The sequence below is a fragment of the Musa acuminata genome, chromosome BXJ1-6 (assembly GCF_036884655.1).
Source record: "Musa acuminata AAA Group cultivar baxijiao chromosome BXJ1-6, Cavendish_Baxijiao_AAA, whole genome shotgun sequence".
In the NCBI taxonomy this organism is placed as follows: domain Eukaryota; kingdom Viridiplantae; phylum Streptophyta; class Magnoliopsida; order Zingiberales; family Musaceae; genus Musa; species Musa acuminata.
In genome coordinates this window covers 12,726,082-12,739,674 of record NC_088332.1, presented here as the reverse complement: position 1 = coordinate 12,739,674, position 13,593 = coordinate 12,726,082, and the positions used below count along the sequence as shown (strand labels likewise).

Below are 13,593 nucleotides of genomic sequence, written 5' to 3'. Positions count from 1 at the left end.
GGCTCGGCTGTAAATTCGCGTACTACCGAATACAAAAAGAGACGCCTTGTGACCAGAAACACATTTTCTTGGAAGGAAAAGATCTTCCTCTTCTCTTTCTTTCTCTACTCTAACCAACGGATGGAGGCAAAGGTCGCTCCTCCATCACTCACGCATCACCGAGTTTCAAAAAGCATGAACACGAACAGGAGCCGAAAGAAACGAAGAAGAAAACCAAGAAAGCAGCAAGAAAGCAAAACAGAAAGGGGGCTTACTCGGCGAGGAACTTTCGAATGGGGCTGGCCCGCTCACTCTGGAGCTCGGTGAGGCGCGTCACGAACTCGGGCAATAGGGGTGGGTCGCGGTGCAAGAGGACCGCCTTCAACTGCCGCAGCTGCTTCAGCTTCGAAGGCACCTCGCCGGCCGTTCTTGCCGACTCGAGCAGCCCGACCGCGCGCTCGCCCCAACCCGCCGCCGTCATCGCCGCCATCGGCGCCGGATCGAAACCCTAGGCTTCTTCGGTTGGTGGATAGGCCTCGCGCGTCGAGACAGGAGAGAATGGCGAGAGTGCAGCGGAATGCCACTCCGGCGAGCGTCAAATGGATTCGACCGGAGCGCGGAACGGAGGAGGAGAGAACAAGGGTCTCGGCAGCGTTATAGGAAGACAGAGTTGGCCTCCGTCGGGTAAGAAGGGGCGGTTTTATGGTGCTCCGCCGGACCACGATAAGGTGATAGTTTCGTTAGTTGGGGAGGACGTTAGGGTTTGTCAATCCTATCGGCAAAACTCCATTAAAAAAATGACAAAATAAATATACAAAAAAATAATTACTCATAATTTAGTCTCAGTTTTATTTTTTTTCATTAATTCTGTACCAAATTGGATCTTTAATGATCATTGACTATTATAAGAAATGTTAGCAATTTTGAAGTCAAAAGTGCTATTTTTGTCTTTGAATTGACAAATAAAAATCTTATATTTCAATTTTGTATATAAATATCTTAAATTACATTATACTTCATAATGCACCAAATAACATATATTATATGAATTCATATTATATATATATATAGAGAGAGAGAGAGATGTTATTTTTAATATAATAACATATATGATATTAATTTTTTAATTAACTTGGTTGGTAAAAGGCTTTAGCCATTAATAGTAAGATATTATGGGATCAAATCACACGTTCACTATTTATATTTTTTATATATTATATATAAGAAAGAAGGAAAATAAAAGAAAACTAAAGAGTTAAAGAAAAGAAAATTTCATGTTTTATAGGTGAGAGTTTAATTGTAAGAAGAAAAGGTAAAAGAACAAACAACGATTGGTGGCTTCGACGAAGAACAAATACAATTGCATTTTTCTTGTACTTGGTGGTAAAAACTATTGAAAATAATAAAAACAACATGATATGTAATTTTTCTCTCAGATGTTGAGATGGAACGCCCAAAAAAATTACATTTTTATATGAATATTTAGCCATGATATCTTCAAAAAATTTTGTCTTCTCCATCAAACAAACACCGAATATTTCGTATATGGTCTCGTGAAGACTTTTGTAGAAGAAAAATATCGGAAAACTTCACGTTTGATGTTGTTTGGCAAATTAAACTATTTTCCTTCTTTTCATTTTTTTATTTGTTCGAATATTATATCGAAAAAGGAAGTCTTTTATTTATATATTCTATCACTTTTTTGAGATATTAATGCTTGATTTTTTGGCAGTAAGTTTTTTTCTTTTTGCTTAATGGTTTGGATTTACAACAGTAATGACGTGTATTTAGCTACAACCAAGTGCATAGTAATAATAAATATAATCATATTTTTTTTATAATAAAAACATTGTTAATCTATTTGTTTATATATTTCCATGACCGCGTAGATGCCGCAATAGTAGAAAATATAAAAATCCATGGTCTACTATGTCAACACAAATTCAAATATAAAAGATTCTCAATTGTCAATACAAATCCAAGCAAAAAGTATTGTATAAATAATTTTTTATTTGATTAATATTTCTATATGTGGTTAGATACACTGTACAAAAGGAGCTCCGACTATACATAAGAATTCCTTACGATTCTTTTATATTCTCTGTTTAATATATAATTTAATATTATGATTACTCATGAATATTTTTATATTCATAATTTCTCAACTAATATCTATTTAGTATTATTGTTGCATAGGTGCCGTAAATCATAAAGTCAACATGGTCTAATTTTGTCCCGAAGATATAGACCCATCCGAAAAGCCCACTCGGATCACCTAGGTGTGATTTAAGCGGGAGGCTAGGATGACAAGTGACTTTTGAGATGTTGAAGGTTCATGATGACTAACTCGTGGTTGTCCCGAGGTGCAGTTAGCCTGTTGAATAAAGCTCAGGGTCGTCTCGAGAAGTACCTTAGTTTTGTCTAGAAATGCTTTTTGTATTGCCTCAAGGTACTTCTTAGATGTGTCGGGATATTGCATAAACGATCAATGTTGAAAAGTATCTCAATTCGACCCCTTGATGCCCAAGTTAGTAGAGTATGTGGAGAGGGTTTAGTGGAGCTCAAAAAAGTTTATGATGATCCTACTTACCTCGTTTGATTTTGGGAGCTAGCTTTTTATACCTGGTTCGTCGATGGAGGGTGGCTAAGTGTTCGTCCTCCCTCGAGCCTCTTATATTATTATGGGTTCATTTATGTCGGCGGTTAGTGAACATGTCTTCCCGTCAATTATGTTGGGGAAGGACGACTAAGGGCACGCTTGAAATGGACAAGGGATGAGGCTTGGTGTCAGGTGCCTAGAGAGGGAAGCTTGACCACACTATCTACGATTAATGCTTTATATGATTAAGAGTATGAGCCATTTTGAAATCATAATCGAGGGTGACAAGTTATTGGCGGTTGGTGACGCAATCGAGGGGGGAAGCCGAGAAGATGGGTTTGGTCACCATGTATCGATGGTCAACTCATACGATTTTCTCGAGATTCATGCTCCGATCGACGATCACTTAGGAGCGAACAAGCCCTTCCATGTTCCAAGTGGCAGCTGACAAGTTAGCAGTGCATGCTTTCCCTATCAACTATTCAATGTTTTGGTATTATGATTACTCATGCGTTGGCTAATTTATGATCTAAAGAAATCATGTTCGGAAAAACTTGACGACAGTCTTTTTCTGCATATGTAGACGTGGTGATGTAACTCGTCCCTAACGATTCAAGTCGTCAATTATCCCTCGCTTATAGAGATTCAGATGGTTTCAATTTTGTATTGAGATTTTAGATCGATATAGAGTCAGATTGTCTCATATAATTCGGATTGATGATCAATTCTGAGACTAACATTTGGATGGCATCATGAACGAGTTTTCTTGATGAATATATATATATATATATATATATATATATATATATATATATATATATATATATACACACCGATGGTCATCGACAAGAGTTAGGAGAGCGCCAACTGATTCTTACATCTATCACCCACACTACGATGCTTAAAAGCCGTGAATCCATCATGTCACCCACGGCATGCATATGGTGCAGCGACAGATGCCAATCATGAACGTATGCACACGATTGCTACAGTGAAAGCTAAGAATCGACTTCTTCTTGGCCCATCGATCCACTCGAGGAAGCAAAGGAGAAAGAGACTAGAGCGGAGAACTAAGCTCCGGCTTCATGGAGGTTCCCCTGGCCGTGCCTTGAACTGGCGCACCTCAGCCTCCTCCTGCAGGCACATAGCCGCCACGGCGACAGCCTGATTCAGCCCTCTCTCGGCGTACTCCCCCCGAAGAAGCGGATCGACCAGCTCGCGGTACCTCATCTGATCCCTGAACTTCGGTTGTGCCTACAGAAACCGGAACGAATCAAGAGCCACGTCAAAGATCATCGGAAGAATGGCATGGATGATACCCAGGTGACCAGATTCTGTTCGTCCGTCGGTCTGGTGGTGTCGATGGCTCGCCTCCCTGTTATCAGCTCCAGCAAGACGACCCCGTAACTGTACACATCGGACTTCAGGGTGAGCTGACCGGTTCTGGCGTACTCCGGCGCGCAGTAGCCGTACGTGTCCATGACCCTGGAGGAGACATGTAGCTCGTCTCCCACAGGGCCAAGCTTGGCGAGCCCGAAGTCGGAGAGCTTCGCGTCATAGTCCTCGTCGAGCAAGATGTTGGATGACTTGAGATCGCGGAAGATGACGGGGGGGTTGGCTTTCTGGTGCAGGTACTCCAAGCCTTTGGCGGCACCCAAAGCTATCTTCATCCTGGTGTACCAAGTGAGTGGTTCTTGATCCGGACTGATCTCTGCGAGGGTAATGCAGCGCGCCCGCGCGCACAGCGGTGATGAGAAAGGGGAAAAGGCAAGACAAGCAAAAGGATGCATGCGACTCACCGAGCAAATGATCTTCTAAGGAGCCAAGAGGCATGTACTCGTATACCAACATCCTCTGATCTCCGTCCGCGCAGTATCCAATCAGGCTGACCAGGTTCTGATGGTGGAGGAGACTGAGCATTAGAACCTCAACGAGGAATTCTTTGTTGCCCTCAAGGCCACTTCTGTCCAGTTGCTTCACAGCCACAACCTGTCGTCATAGACGATTTGTATGATTTCGTCCTCGACCGCTAAACAATAAGAATCAGTAGAGATTACCTGACCGGGTTTGTCGAGGCGCCCTTTGTAAACTCTTCCAAACCCGCCTTCGCCGAGAAGACTCTCAGGGCGGAAATTTTTGGTAGCCGACGCGAGCTCGCGGAAAGTGAACGTTTGAGCTGCGATATTATCGTTGCTGGCCTCCTTAAAGGTGGATGCCTCGGGCGCAGTGGTCTGTGACTTGGGCGTGCCATTTGCTGCACAGAACGGGTACGTATGCAATGATGGAAGACAGTTGACATCGCATCCGGTGTTGTTAGAGTAAATGAGATGGCTCACCTGGCGTTCCGCTCAACTCGGTGCTCGTGTCAGAAGCCACTTCACGGGGAGGGGCAGGTGAAGGTGCCGCCGGTGGCGGGCCATTTTTGGCGTCGAACTTCCTCGACGCCCTCCTCTCCTGGGATGAGAAACAAGAGAAACAACTCATCCTTCCACCGAGACCTCTCGACCGATCCTTTTACCACATTTTGGATGTAAATTGTGATAATGATTGTACTGAGAGAAAGAGAGGAGGGGATCAGAAAGAGTCAGAATCTGGGAAGATGTTTGGACATGGTTTCCAGATCAGAGAAACTTACATTCCGCGAATATACGACGGGGTAGGCCAAAAAGAAGGATTGCAAGTGGTTTCGGCGCACGGTCAAACGAGGCCCGCACGTTCTTTCTCTGGGTGAGAGGAGAGAGAGGGGGATGAAAGGTCGCTCCTTGCTTTGGGGTTCCGACATGGGTTTGAAATCCGGAAGAGGCGGGCGGCGGCGGCGGAGGAGTTGGCGGTATCGCATCACGTCACCACTCCCATTCGGCCATGTAATCCCCCCACCCGTCATAAGGTAGATCGATGGTTAAGATGCGAGAATGCGGAAATATGGATCTTTCGATAATGAAAAAACATCATCGACGAACAGAGTTGTAGGAACATGAAACAGAAACCAAGAAATATGATAATAAATGGATACTTTTCTTTATTTTACTCACAATATAGTCCACAGAAAACCTCGGCATCATGGACGAGCAGCAGGATTTCCAGCCGCAACTGGACGAGGACCTTGACCAGGTCTTGCAAGATCATCCTGCATTACAGGAAATAATGGGAAAAGTTAGGCATTCAACATTCATACAATAAAATATTTGGGAAAGATACACATGTTTTTACTGCTCAGGAAAAAATAACATATCACATGATACGATATATTTTGATGGTCCGGACACATCACAGCTGATACCACACGTCAAGTCAGAGCCCTATGCCACACGTCCTGTCCCGAAAGCTCGTACAAATAAGATATATCACACATCCCATCTCGGGAGCTCGAGGCGGTGCCGTTTGACGCCGCTATGCACGTCTCGGAATGACGGCCAGTCAGAAGGGTTGTCCCATCCCTCGAGGGTCAACAACGATATTGAATTGATGCACCATCAACCCTCGTGTCATAGTATAAAACCCCTAGCCGACCTCCGGCCAAAAGGGAGAGGCACAAAAAATAAAAGGAAAAAAGAAAAACAATTTCTTTCGTTACTAACTTGCTCGTTGGAGGGGCCACATCCGGGAACCACCCGGCGAAGGCCATTTTTGCAGGAGGACAACCCCTCGTTGACGGTGAGGGACTCGACACGGGAGTGCCTGCCGCCCGGCAGTGTGGAGTTGTTAATCAACCCTGATCCCGACCAACGCCAACCGACACTCCCTCCCGAGGGCCCGGCCACCTCTTCATCCAGATCACCTCGCAGTAGGCTCCTGACATCGACCCGTGGATCTAGCCGTGCTGACTCACCAACCACGACATATTTGTTCAGTAACACCACCTACCTAACGACAAAAGCCATATAAGAGAGATCACTGAAAAACCTGCTGCATGATTAACATGATTACTTTTCATAATAATGTCTATTACATTCAAAATAATTACCTCCAAACATTTTCTGAAGATAATGTCCGATGAACATACGCACATAATTAGTCAACAGAAACTGCTAACCAGTATTTTTAATCCAGTTAGCAGCAGCATCAAATGTTCATGCTCATCATCACACGCACTGATACAAACTTTCTGCTAAAAGCTTAAGACCTTCAAACTACTTTCGAATTCAGCCATACATTGTCATGTTGACGGGGGTAATTGTTGATGTTGGAGACTTCGAGCTGTGGGTTGTACAGTACCGCGATACCATGACATTTACGGTCATGGATAGTTTTCGCATCGAACCATGAACTTGCAACATTCATGAAAGACCTTTCCCCCCTACAGAATCAGGTAATTCACATATATGCGCCACCTGCATCCACTCCAATGATAATTGCCATGACCTGATACACCATTGGATCACTGCTAAAGACAGAACAGGCCTTTAACCATGGTTCTTAACATGATCAAGCTTAGGTTACTATAGACAATTTCATATATAAATTCCACATATGTTAGCCGTGCAAATTCTATATACATGTCTGAAAGATTGCAAAATATACTAGTATGATGAACACCTTTTAATCATGAATTACACTTGGCATTAATAGGGTCAACAAACTCTGCGCACCCAAATGAATTCTTACTATCCCTAAATAAATTAAAAAGTTCAAGCATAAAAAAGAATGTGCCAAAGTCAAACCAGTCATTGACCTAAGAAATATGAATCCAACTAGAACATATCCATTGAAGGAAGTTAACATATACTACACAGGAGAGTCAATGGAAGAAAAAAAAGCTTTGCATTTACATCTGTAAAATTTACTCGCTAAAAGACAGATGGATTTACGTCTGTGAATTGGTTTTGAGAAAGGAATCATTTACATGGATTACACATTAAGCACTATATGATTAGCAATCCATATAATATCTAAAGAAGGCTAATTGACTTCAAAACTACACAACATTATGAGTTCTTTATCCCCTAACTTGGATTTTTTGCATACAAACACCATCGATACAGATATTAACCATATGCAAATTTTGATTTCGAGAAAGTAAAAAACAGCCTGTTGATAGAAAATAATGCTACTACAGACATATCGGTAAATAAAACTATGATAGAATAGATGAATGCAAAAAAATCATCAGAGAAATAGTACCCGGCGTCTAAAACGCTGCGGCGGCTCACGGTTCCTCCTGTCCGTGCGAGACCTCACCCGAACAACCTCGGAGTGGATTGCACAAGAGACACAGTACTGCATCTTGATATATAATTTTGGAAGAAGGTACCCTAAGATATGTAACAAATTAAGGTAAAAAAACAATATATGTTGCACCAAAGAGGAGGGAACAGTATTCTGATTAGGATTATAAGCAAGAAAAGTGAGCGATTACCCTCATAAGCACAAGCCTCCTGAACATCCCTGACGGCAGCCTGCTCCACTATGTTCCTCACGAGGAACCTCTTAATTGCCTTGTCCTTCCAGAAGAAATTAACAGCCGCGAGTTGCGTTACTAATCACATACATTCATGATAGGTGAATCACGAAACAGACGGAAACCAAGAAATGTGATCCCGCTATCAGGATTTCAAGGTCAAATTCTCAAGAAATCCGCCAAAATCGAAAAGAATTAATCGCTGAAGGCAAGAAGGTTAAGGAAGAAAAAGATGAAACCTTGGGGCAGCACTTTCCGCAGTTGGAGTAGCGGACGAAGTTAACGTGACCGCGGCCATGCTTGTTACGACCGCCGTTCCTTCGCTTGAAAGTCTGCACAGCAAATGAGTTAATCGAGATCAGATCTCAGAAGGCGAAGAAACATCGAAGACAGAAAAAGAAGAAAGGTAAGGGAAAGAATCTAGGGTTTCGAATGCTCACCTTCGCCGCGGTATCGGCTTCTTGTGGTCTAAACTCCGAAGTACGTAGCCGATTCGCCGAGCAACCGTAACAAAAATAATATATAGCCGCTCTGTTGCACCATCGACCGTCCATCTTAGATCAGACGAAAGGGAGCTCGCAAATCTCCCTGTTAACGATGAAATATACGCAGCGATTTATTTTTATTTCATTTAGTTTCACGATATATAATATATATATACAACCATATTAACTCGATTATATACAATCTAGTTTGACCCAAATTCGATTTTATATTTCATATGTACGTTATTACTTATATATTACATTTCAACAAAATTGATACATATTTTCTGGGTAAATTTATTTTAAATGTAAAAGAAAGGACACAAATTGAAGGAAGCCTTATTTTGATTTAGCTGTGATCAAGTTAATTAAAATACATGAAAAATAAACTACATATGATATATATATATAAACATGTCATTTATACCAATTACCAATACAAACTATTTCTAGCAAACATATAAAAATCACATCTTTCTGTAACCTTCTATCATTTGGCAAATTATACCTCATGCTTTACCATCCAGTCCAAATCTAAGCCTTATCTTTACCAGTCCAAAAGCCAAACACTTCAAGCAGTTCAGCTTACTTAACAATTCCTAACAAGAGATATTAGGTACCAATCCATTCTATCCTTGCTAAAATGGGTTATAGCTGCAATCTAACCAGATAAATATCAATGGATTCGTATTACACTCCCAGACATGACAAGATGCTGAAATATGAAAGATCAAAGGGCCTTAACACTGCACAACTTCAGTTGTATAGATTCCGTACTGCACGGAATCTATCATACACACGGTACTGGCAGGGATTCCGTAATGGATTCATATTAGAACCACTTATCATACACGCCATAACTGCAGGGAGACAAGTATAGACTCATACACATGCATATATCCACTATCCTGGTCTACAATAACTTCAGTTTAGCTTGAAGAAGATGAAATGAAGCAGACACATCAGGCACCACGGCCCATGGTTTGTTCCATGGGAGGCATCATAAGTAAGACTGGTCGCATATTGAGTCCGGGGTGGGGCAGCCTGCGACGCAGCTCACGACCTTCCTGGCAGAGGGAGCAAGTGTGGCACATGTAATGCGTGGCGAAGTCACATACTTGTTCCAACTGCTCACGTCTCAGTTCATCCTCAGCTACTCCATGGCAGCACCCACAGGATCTGGAGAATGCCTCGAAGCTACCCTATATTCAGAACAAAGGAGAGGCAACATCAGTAAGTTAGGAGCATTTTATCAAATTGAAAATCAGAGAATTTAGGCAACATCTTCAGCAGAATATCCACCATAACAAGACCAGAGTAATGAGAATGGAAACATGCATATGTTAAAAGTTGATAGGAAGAATAAAAAAAAGATAGAATATATCTCAGTACATACAACAATGACACATGGATCTTGAAGGCCATTGAAACCAAATGATGTCATTTGTTTTCATCTTAAAGTTGATGTTACAGACAATACATCTTAAATCAAATAATACAAATAGTGGAGAACAAAAAAATTATAAAAACTTTTGGGCAATGAAAGAAGTGTTAATTGCATTCTCCTGATTGAACAAACATAAAAGATATATAGTCCAAAGGGAACATAGTTAAATTATGAAAACACAATTATCTTACTGAAGGTAAAAACAATGGTCTCACTACCCGCAAATTCAATTTTTTGCCAACCTGGGAAGGAGAAGTGTAGAAGGCTACATTTACATGAGATGAGCATTTTTATGAGTTGGCCTTTAATTATTACCACCAGATGAGGCTACTAAAAAAGATCTGCTGTGTTCACGATTATGTTAATTTCATGCACATGTGCAACTAATGGTATACAAAGATTCATGTAGCCGACTCCAAATAGTTGTGACTTATGAATTTGTTGTTGTTGTTAGTTGTCAGAGCAATATCAGCTAGCATCATCATTCAACTCTTAGAGAAAGGATGTAAATTTTACAACTGATTAAGATCCATATTGATGACAAGCTAAAGGGATCTTTTAACTGCAAGTTTTTCTTCATGATTTAAAGTCCAATGCTAGCTATTTTATGCAAATCAATAAACAAAAAAGGGAATGCGAATACACATTCCCTTGAAAGTGTAAAGAAATTACTTCAAGATTGAACTTGCGACGTATGGCTGTCCGGCTAGGATGTGAAAACCATGGTGCAAGGCAGTTCCAACCAAAAACAGCATTCCCAAGCACATAAAGACCAATATAAGGCAAGCAGTTATCAGCAAAAGACCCAGGAACTGCTCCAAGCCTCTCTGCATTACTTCCATACAACACACATGGAGCAAAGCTACCAAGCAGACCTGAACATAGCCGCCATAGTCAGCATGAGATAACCAAGCTATTGATGCTTAATGATGCATACAAGACCAGATAAATGACATAGTTAGCAACCTGACAAGTGCACAGTTACCTGTTCAAGGCAACTTTTTTCATATATAGTAAAAAGAGTGGCATTGCCCACTGTTATAGATGCTTCAAATTTTGATCAATGAAATGGCATAAGCATAAAAGGAAAATACCTTGCCTAAACAGAAAACTAGGAACTCCCATTTCACACTTCATCTTTAGAAGTCCCAAATACTTACAGATAAAAGCCAGATAACAGAAGGATAGGAAAAAAGTTAGCACCAGACTTAAATACAGTTGTTCCTCCATTTTGCACTCTTTGGTTTTCCATTAATGCTGTTATTTGTAAACTTTGTAAAGATGCCTTCTCAAACATTGCTGAGAACATTTATTAGATAGCACACGCTATATATTTTTACAAGGTGAAAGCTGACTATGTGAATGTTTATGTTTCAAGAATTTCGGTATGATTGCAAAGCACTTCTGGTCCTTAATTAAGTTCATGAATTTGATAATTGAACCTGAAAATCGTTCAAATAATGATGGATATAAATGAGTGCTAAAAGCTCTGCCTTCCCTTTAGATGTCATCCGTGATTTGCATGCAAATTTTGTTCTAGAATATGCACACAACCACTAAGAAGGATTGTAATTTGTCCATATTGCCATGAGTTCGAAGACATACACTTAAACTTCAGCAAACCTACTGTGCTTAGCCCTTGATAACAAACACAAAACATGTCCAAAGTGAACTGCATATGAGGCTAGTGTTATTATTTCGAAGAATTTTTTTTTTTCAATTTTTAGGGTTTAAACGAAGCAATCCTGAATTTATTGAGAGATAGATCCCATTTTCAGACAGAAAAATGCATGTTTACGGCAAAATTAGCTGACTCGACACCACCAATGACCTATATGGCCAAAAGAAAACGTGTTCACAATGACACGCCGTTGTGAAATTAATTGAGGATGGTCTCCTTAACATTATCAGCCGTGGAGGGTTCTGAACAACAACGATCTAATAGATCTATGAAAACTATTATCCAAAAACCACCAGAAAACAACCAATATATGTATCAGATTCGAAACCCCCATCTTAATCAAAGTGAAAGAGAGAGATCGACCCGATGTCCGCCAAAATATACCGAACGATGGAAGATACATAAAGGCCACGAAACGAGAGGGGTTGCAGAACATACAGACTTCCAGATCGCTGCTGCAGAACTCATCGTTGCGGCCGAGGCAAGCAAAAAGGCTGGAATTCCACTGGGCGCGCCCGACGGGCTCACCGACAACGCTTCCGCATCCGACGGGGAGCCCGTCGGCCGTCCACCCGGTTGGTACCGTCGCGGCGGTCAGAGGCGGCTTCTCCTGGAGCTTGGGGCCGGTCTCCAAGGGCACCTTCTCATGCGGCTCGGGGGCCGTTTCCGGTGGCGGCGCCGGTACCTTTTCCGCACACTCGGGGGCGGCATCCTCGCGGCCGTCGGGGTGCTTCAGGAGAGGGCTGGACTCCTCCAAATTCGCCATGGGATCGAAGTGGAGCAGAGAGAGAGAGAGAGAGAGATCAAATACGCCCGGAAGCGAGAGGAACGAGACTAGGGAAAATGGATTTGGGAATATGGCAATCTGGCCGAGTCTCACACGAAGAAACTTCTGCGGTAGACCACAAGAAGAGTTGGCATCATCATCAGTAGCAGGTATCCGATGCCGCATCTTGACCGTTCATCAACGACTGGTGTCCATCAAGGCTTGCAAATGGCGAGGCAATCATCAACCGTAGAAGGTGTCTGATGCTATATCTTGATCGTTCATCGAGGATTGAGGAAAGGTTCCAAATGCTACTTTCCTAAACCAACATATGAAGTAATGTTCACGATCATATTGGAGTATAAATAAGAAAAATAGAATAATTGTGAAATATTTTATAATCATAATCCATTTTAATAACGGCATAATCATTGTGAAATATTTTATGATAGTTATGTTTTGGTCATTGGAAATTTTCTTCTGCAAATCCACATTTCCAATGACCAAAACATAACTATCATATCAAAAGCAGATGATTAGCAGAAGAAAATTTCTTAGAATGATGTTCAGCCATTCCATGATATAAATATAAATATTAGTCAGTTTCAATGTTACATCCGATTTGATTATATCAACACCATGTATATCATTTAATGAATTAAAAATACTTCTATTTTTTTTTTAAAGTCACTTTCCATAGAAAGTTGTAATAAAAAAATGACAAAAAAACACCAATAGATAATATTAAAAAATGATAATAAAAAAATAATAGATAATATCGAAAGTAAGGATTATAATACCGAATGATACCGCTAGTATTGAGTGGTAACGTTGATCAAACCTTGTATCGGATGATACGAGATAGTATTGAGGGGTAACGATCGATTTTGACTATCGTCGCTTGTTACTTGATGGTATTAGTTTGGTTGTAATGTGAGAAAAAGAAGTACCGAGGGAGAAGAGAAAGAAGACACTCGAAGAAGAAAGCAAATCAAGAGAAGCTTGATGCTTCCTCATCTAGCATTATCCTCCCTTGATAATCTCAAACCAGGAGGTAACGGAGAAGTGACGGTTCAACTTCTTCTTTGCCGCGTTCTTTGCTGAGATGTCTACAACCTTCAGTATTTTCATCAAACGCTATATATGAGGAGAAGACCGTATTCTTCTCCTCGTTTGACATGACAAGAGAAGAAAAGGAGATGACGTCATGGAGGCAACATACATCTCTTATATATATA

The 13,593-nt window shown here is 41.1% G+C and overlaps 4 protein-coding genes across 8 annotated transcripts in view; all 4 read right to left on the bottom strand.

Moving 5' to 3' along the window:
- The window catches only part of LOC103987912 (uncharacterized), a 36,872-nt gene extending 36,215 nt beyond the window's left edge, over window positions 1-657 (bottom strand). For all 4 annotated transcript variants that reach the window (XR_671929.3, XR_010514253.1, XR_010514254.1 and 1 more), the window contains exon 1: window positions 255-657. Coding sequence is in view for 1 of the 4 variants with exons in the window: in XM_009406376.3 (XP_009404651.2) it covers window positions 255-469 (215 nt within the window). In the remaining 3 variants the exon portion in view is untranslated. The remainder of the gene's footprint in view (window positions 1-254) is intronic.
- A 2,819-nt stretch (window positions 658-3,476) lies between these two features.
- LOC103988429 (probable serine/threonine-protein kinase PBL25) lies at window positions 3,477-5,462 on the bottom strand. Of its 2 annotated transcripts, none has more exons than XM_009406959.3 (6): window positions 5,214-5,462; window positions 4,915-5,032; window positions 4,636-4,832; window positions 4,378-4,567; window positions 3,898-4,289; window positions 3,477-3,832 (listed from the first exon to the last, which is right to left on the bottom strand). In XM_009406959.3, the coding sequence occupies exons 1-6, from the start codon at window positions 5,460-5,462 to the stop codon at window positions 3,662-3,664; spliced, it is 1,317 nt and encodes a 438-aa protein (XP_009405234.3). In that variant the 3' UTR covers window positions 3,477-3,661. The 2 variants fall into 2 exon arrangements, with proteins under 2 accessions (XP_009405234.3, XP_018683494.2); XM_018827949.2 differs by having other exon boundaries at window positions 4,915-5,130; window positions 5,214-5,353.
- Window positions 5,463-5,575: 113 nt separating this feature from the next.
- Window positions 5,576-8,530, bottom strand: LOC135586276 (small ribosomal subunit protein eS26x-like). Its single transcript, XM_065189806.1, has 5 exons — window positions 8,417-8,530; window positions 8,216-8,308; window positions 7,935-8,019; window positions 7,700-7,830; window positions 5,576-5,705 (listed from the first exon to the last, which is right to left on the bottom strand). Exons 1-5 carry the CDS (start codon window positions 8,528-8,530, stop codon window positions 5,637-5,639), a joined length of 492 nt encoding a protein of 163 aa, XP_065045878.1. The 3' UTR covers window positions 5,576-5,636.
- A 647-nt stretch (window positions 8,531-9,177) lies between these two features.
- LOC135676353 (cell number regulator 8-like) lies at window positions 9,178-12,556 on the bottom strand. The gene is made up of 3 exons (XM_065187441.1): window positions 12,028-12,556; window positions 10,581-10,783; window positions 9,178-9,663 (listed from the first exon to the last, which is right to left on the bottom strand). The coding sequence occupies exons 1-3, from the start codon at window positions 12,539-12,541 to the stop codon at window positions 9,424-9,426; spliced, it is 957 nt and encodes a 318-aa protein (XP_065043513.1). The 5' UTR covers window positions 12,542-12,556; the 3' UTR covers window positions 9,178-9,423.
- Between the last annotated feature and the right edge of the window lie 1,037 nt (window positions 12,557-13,593).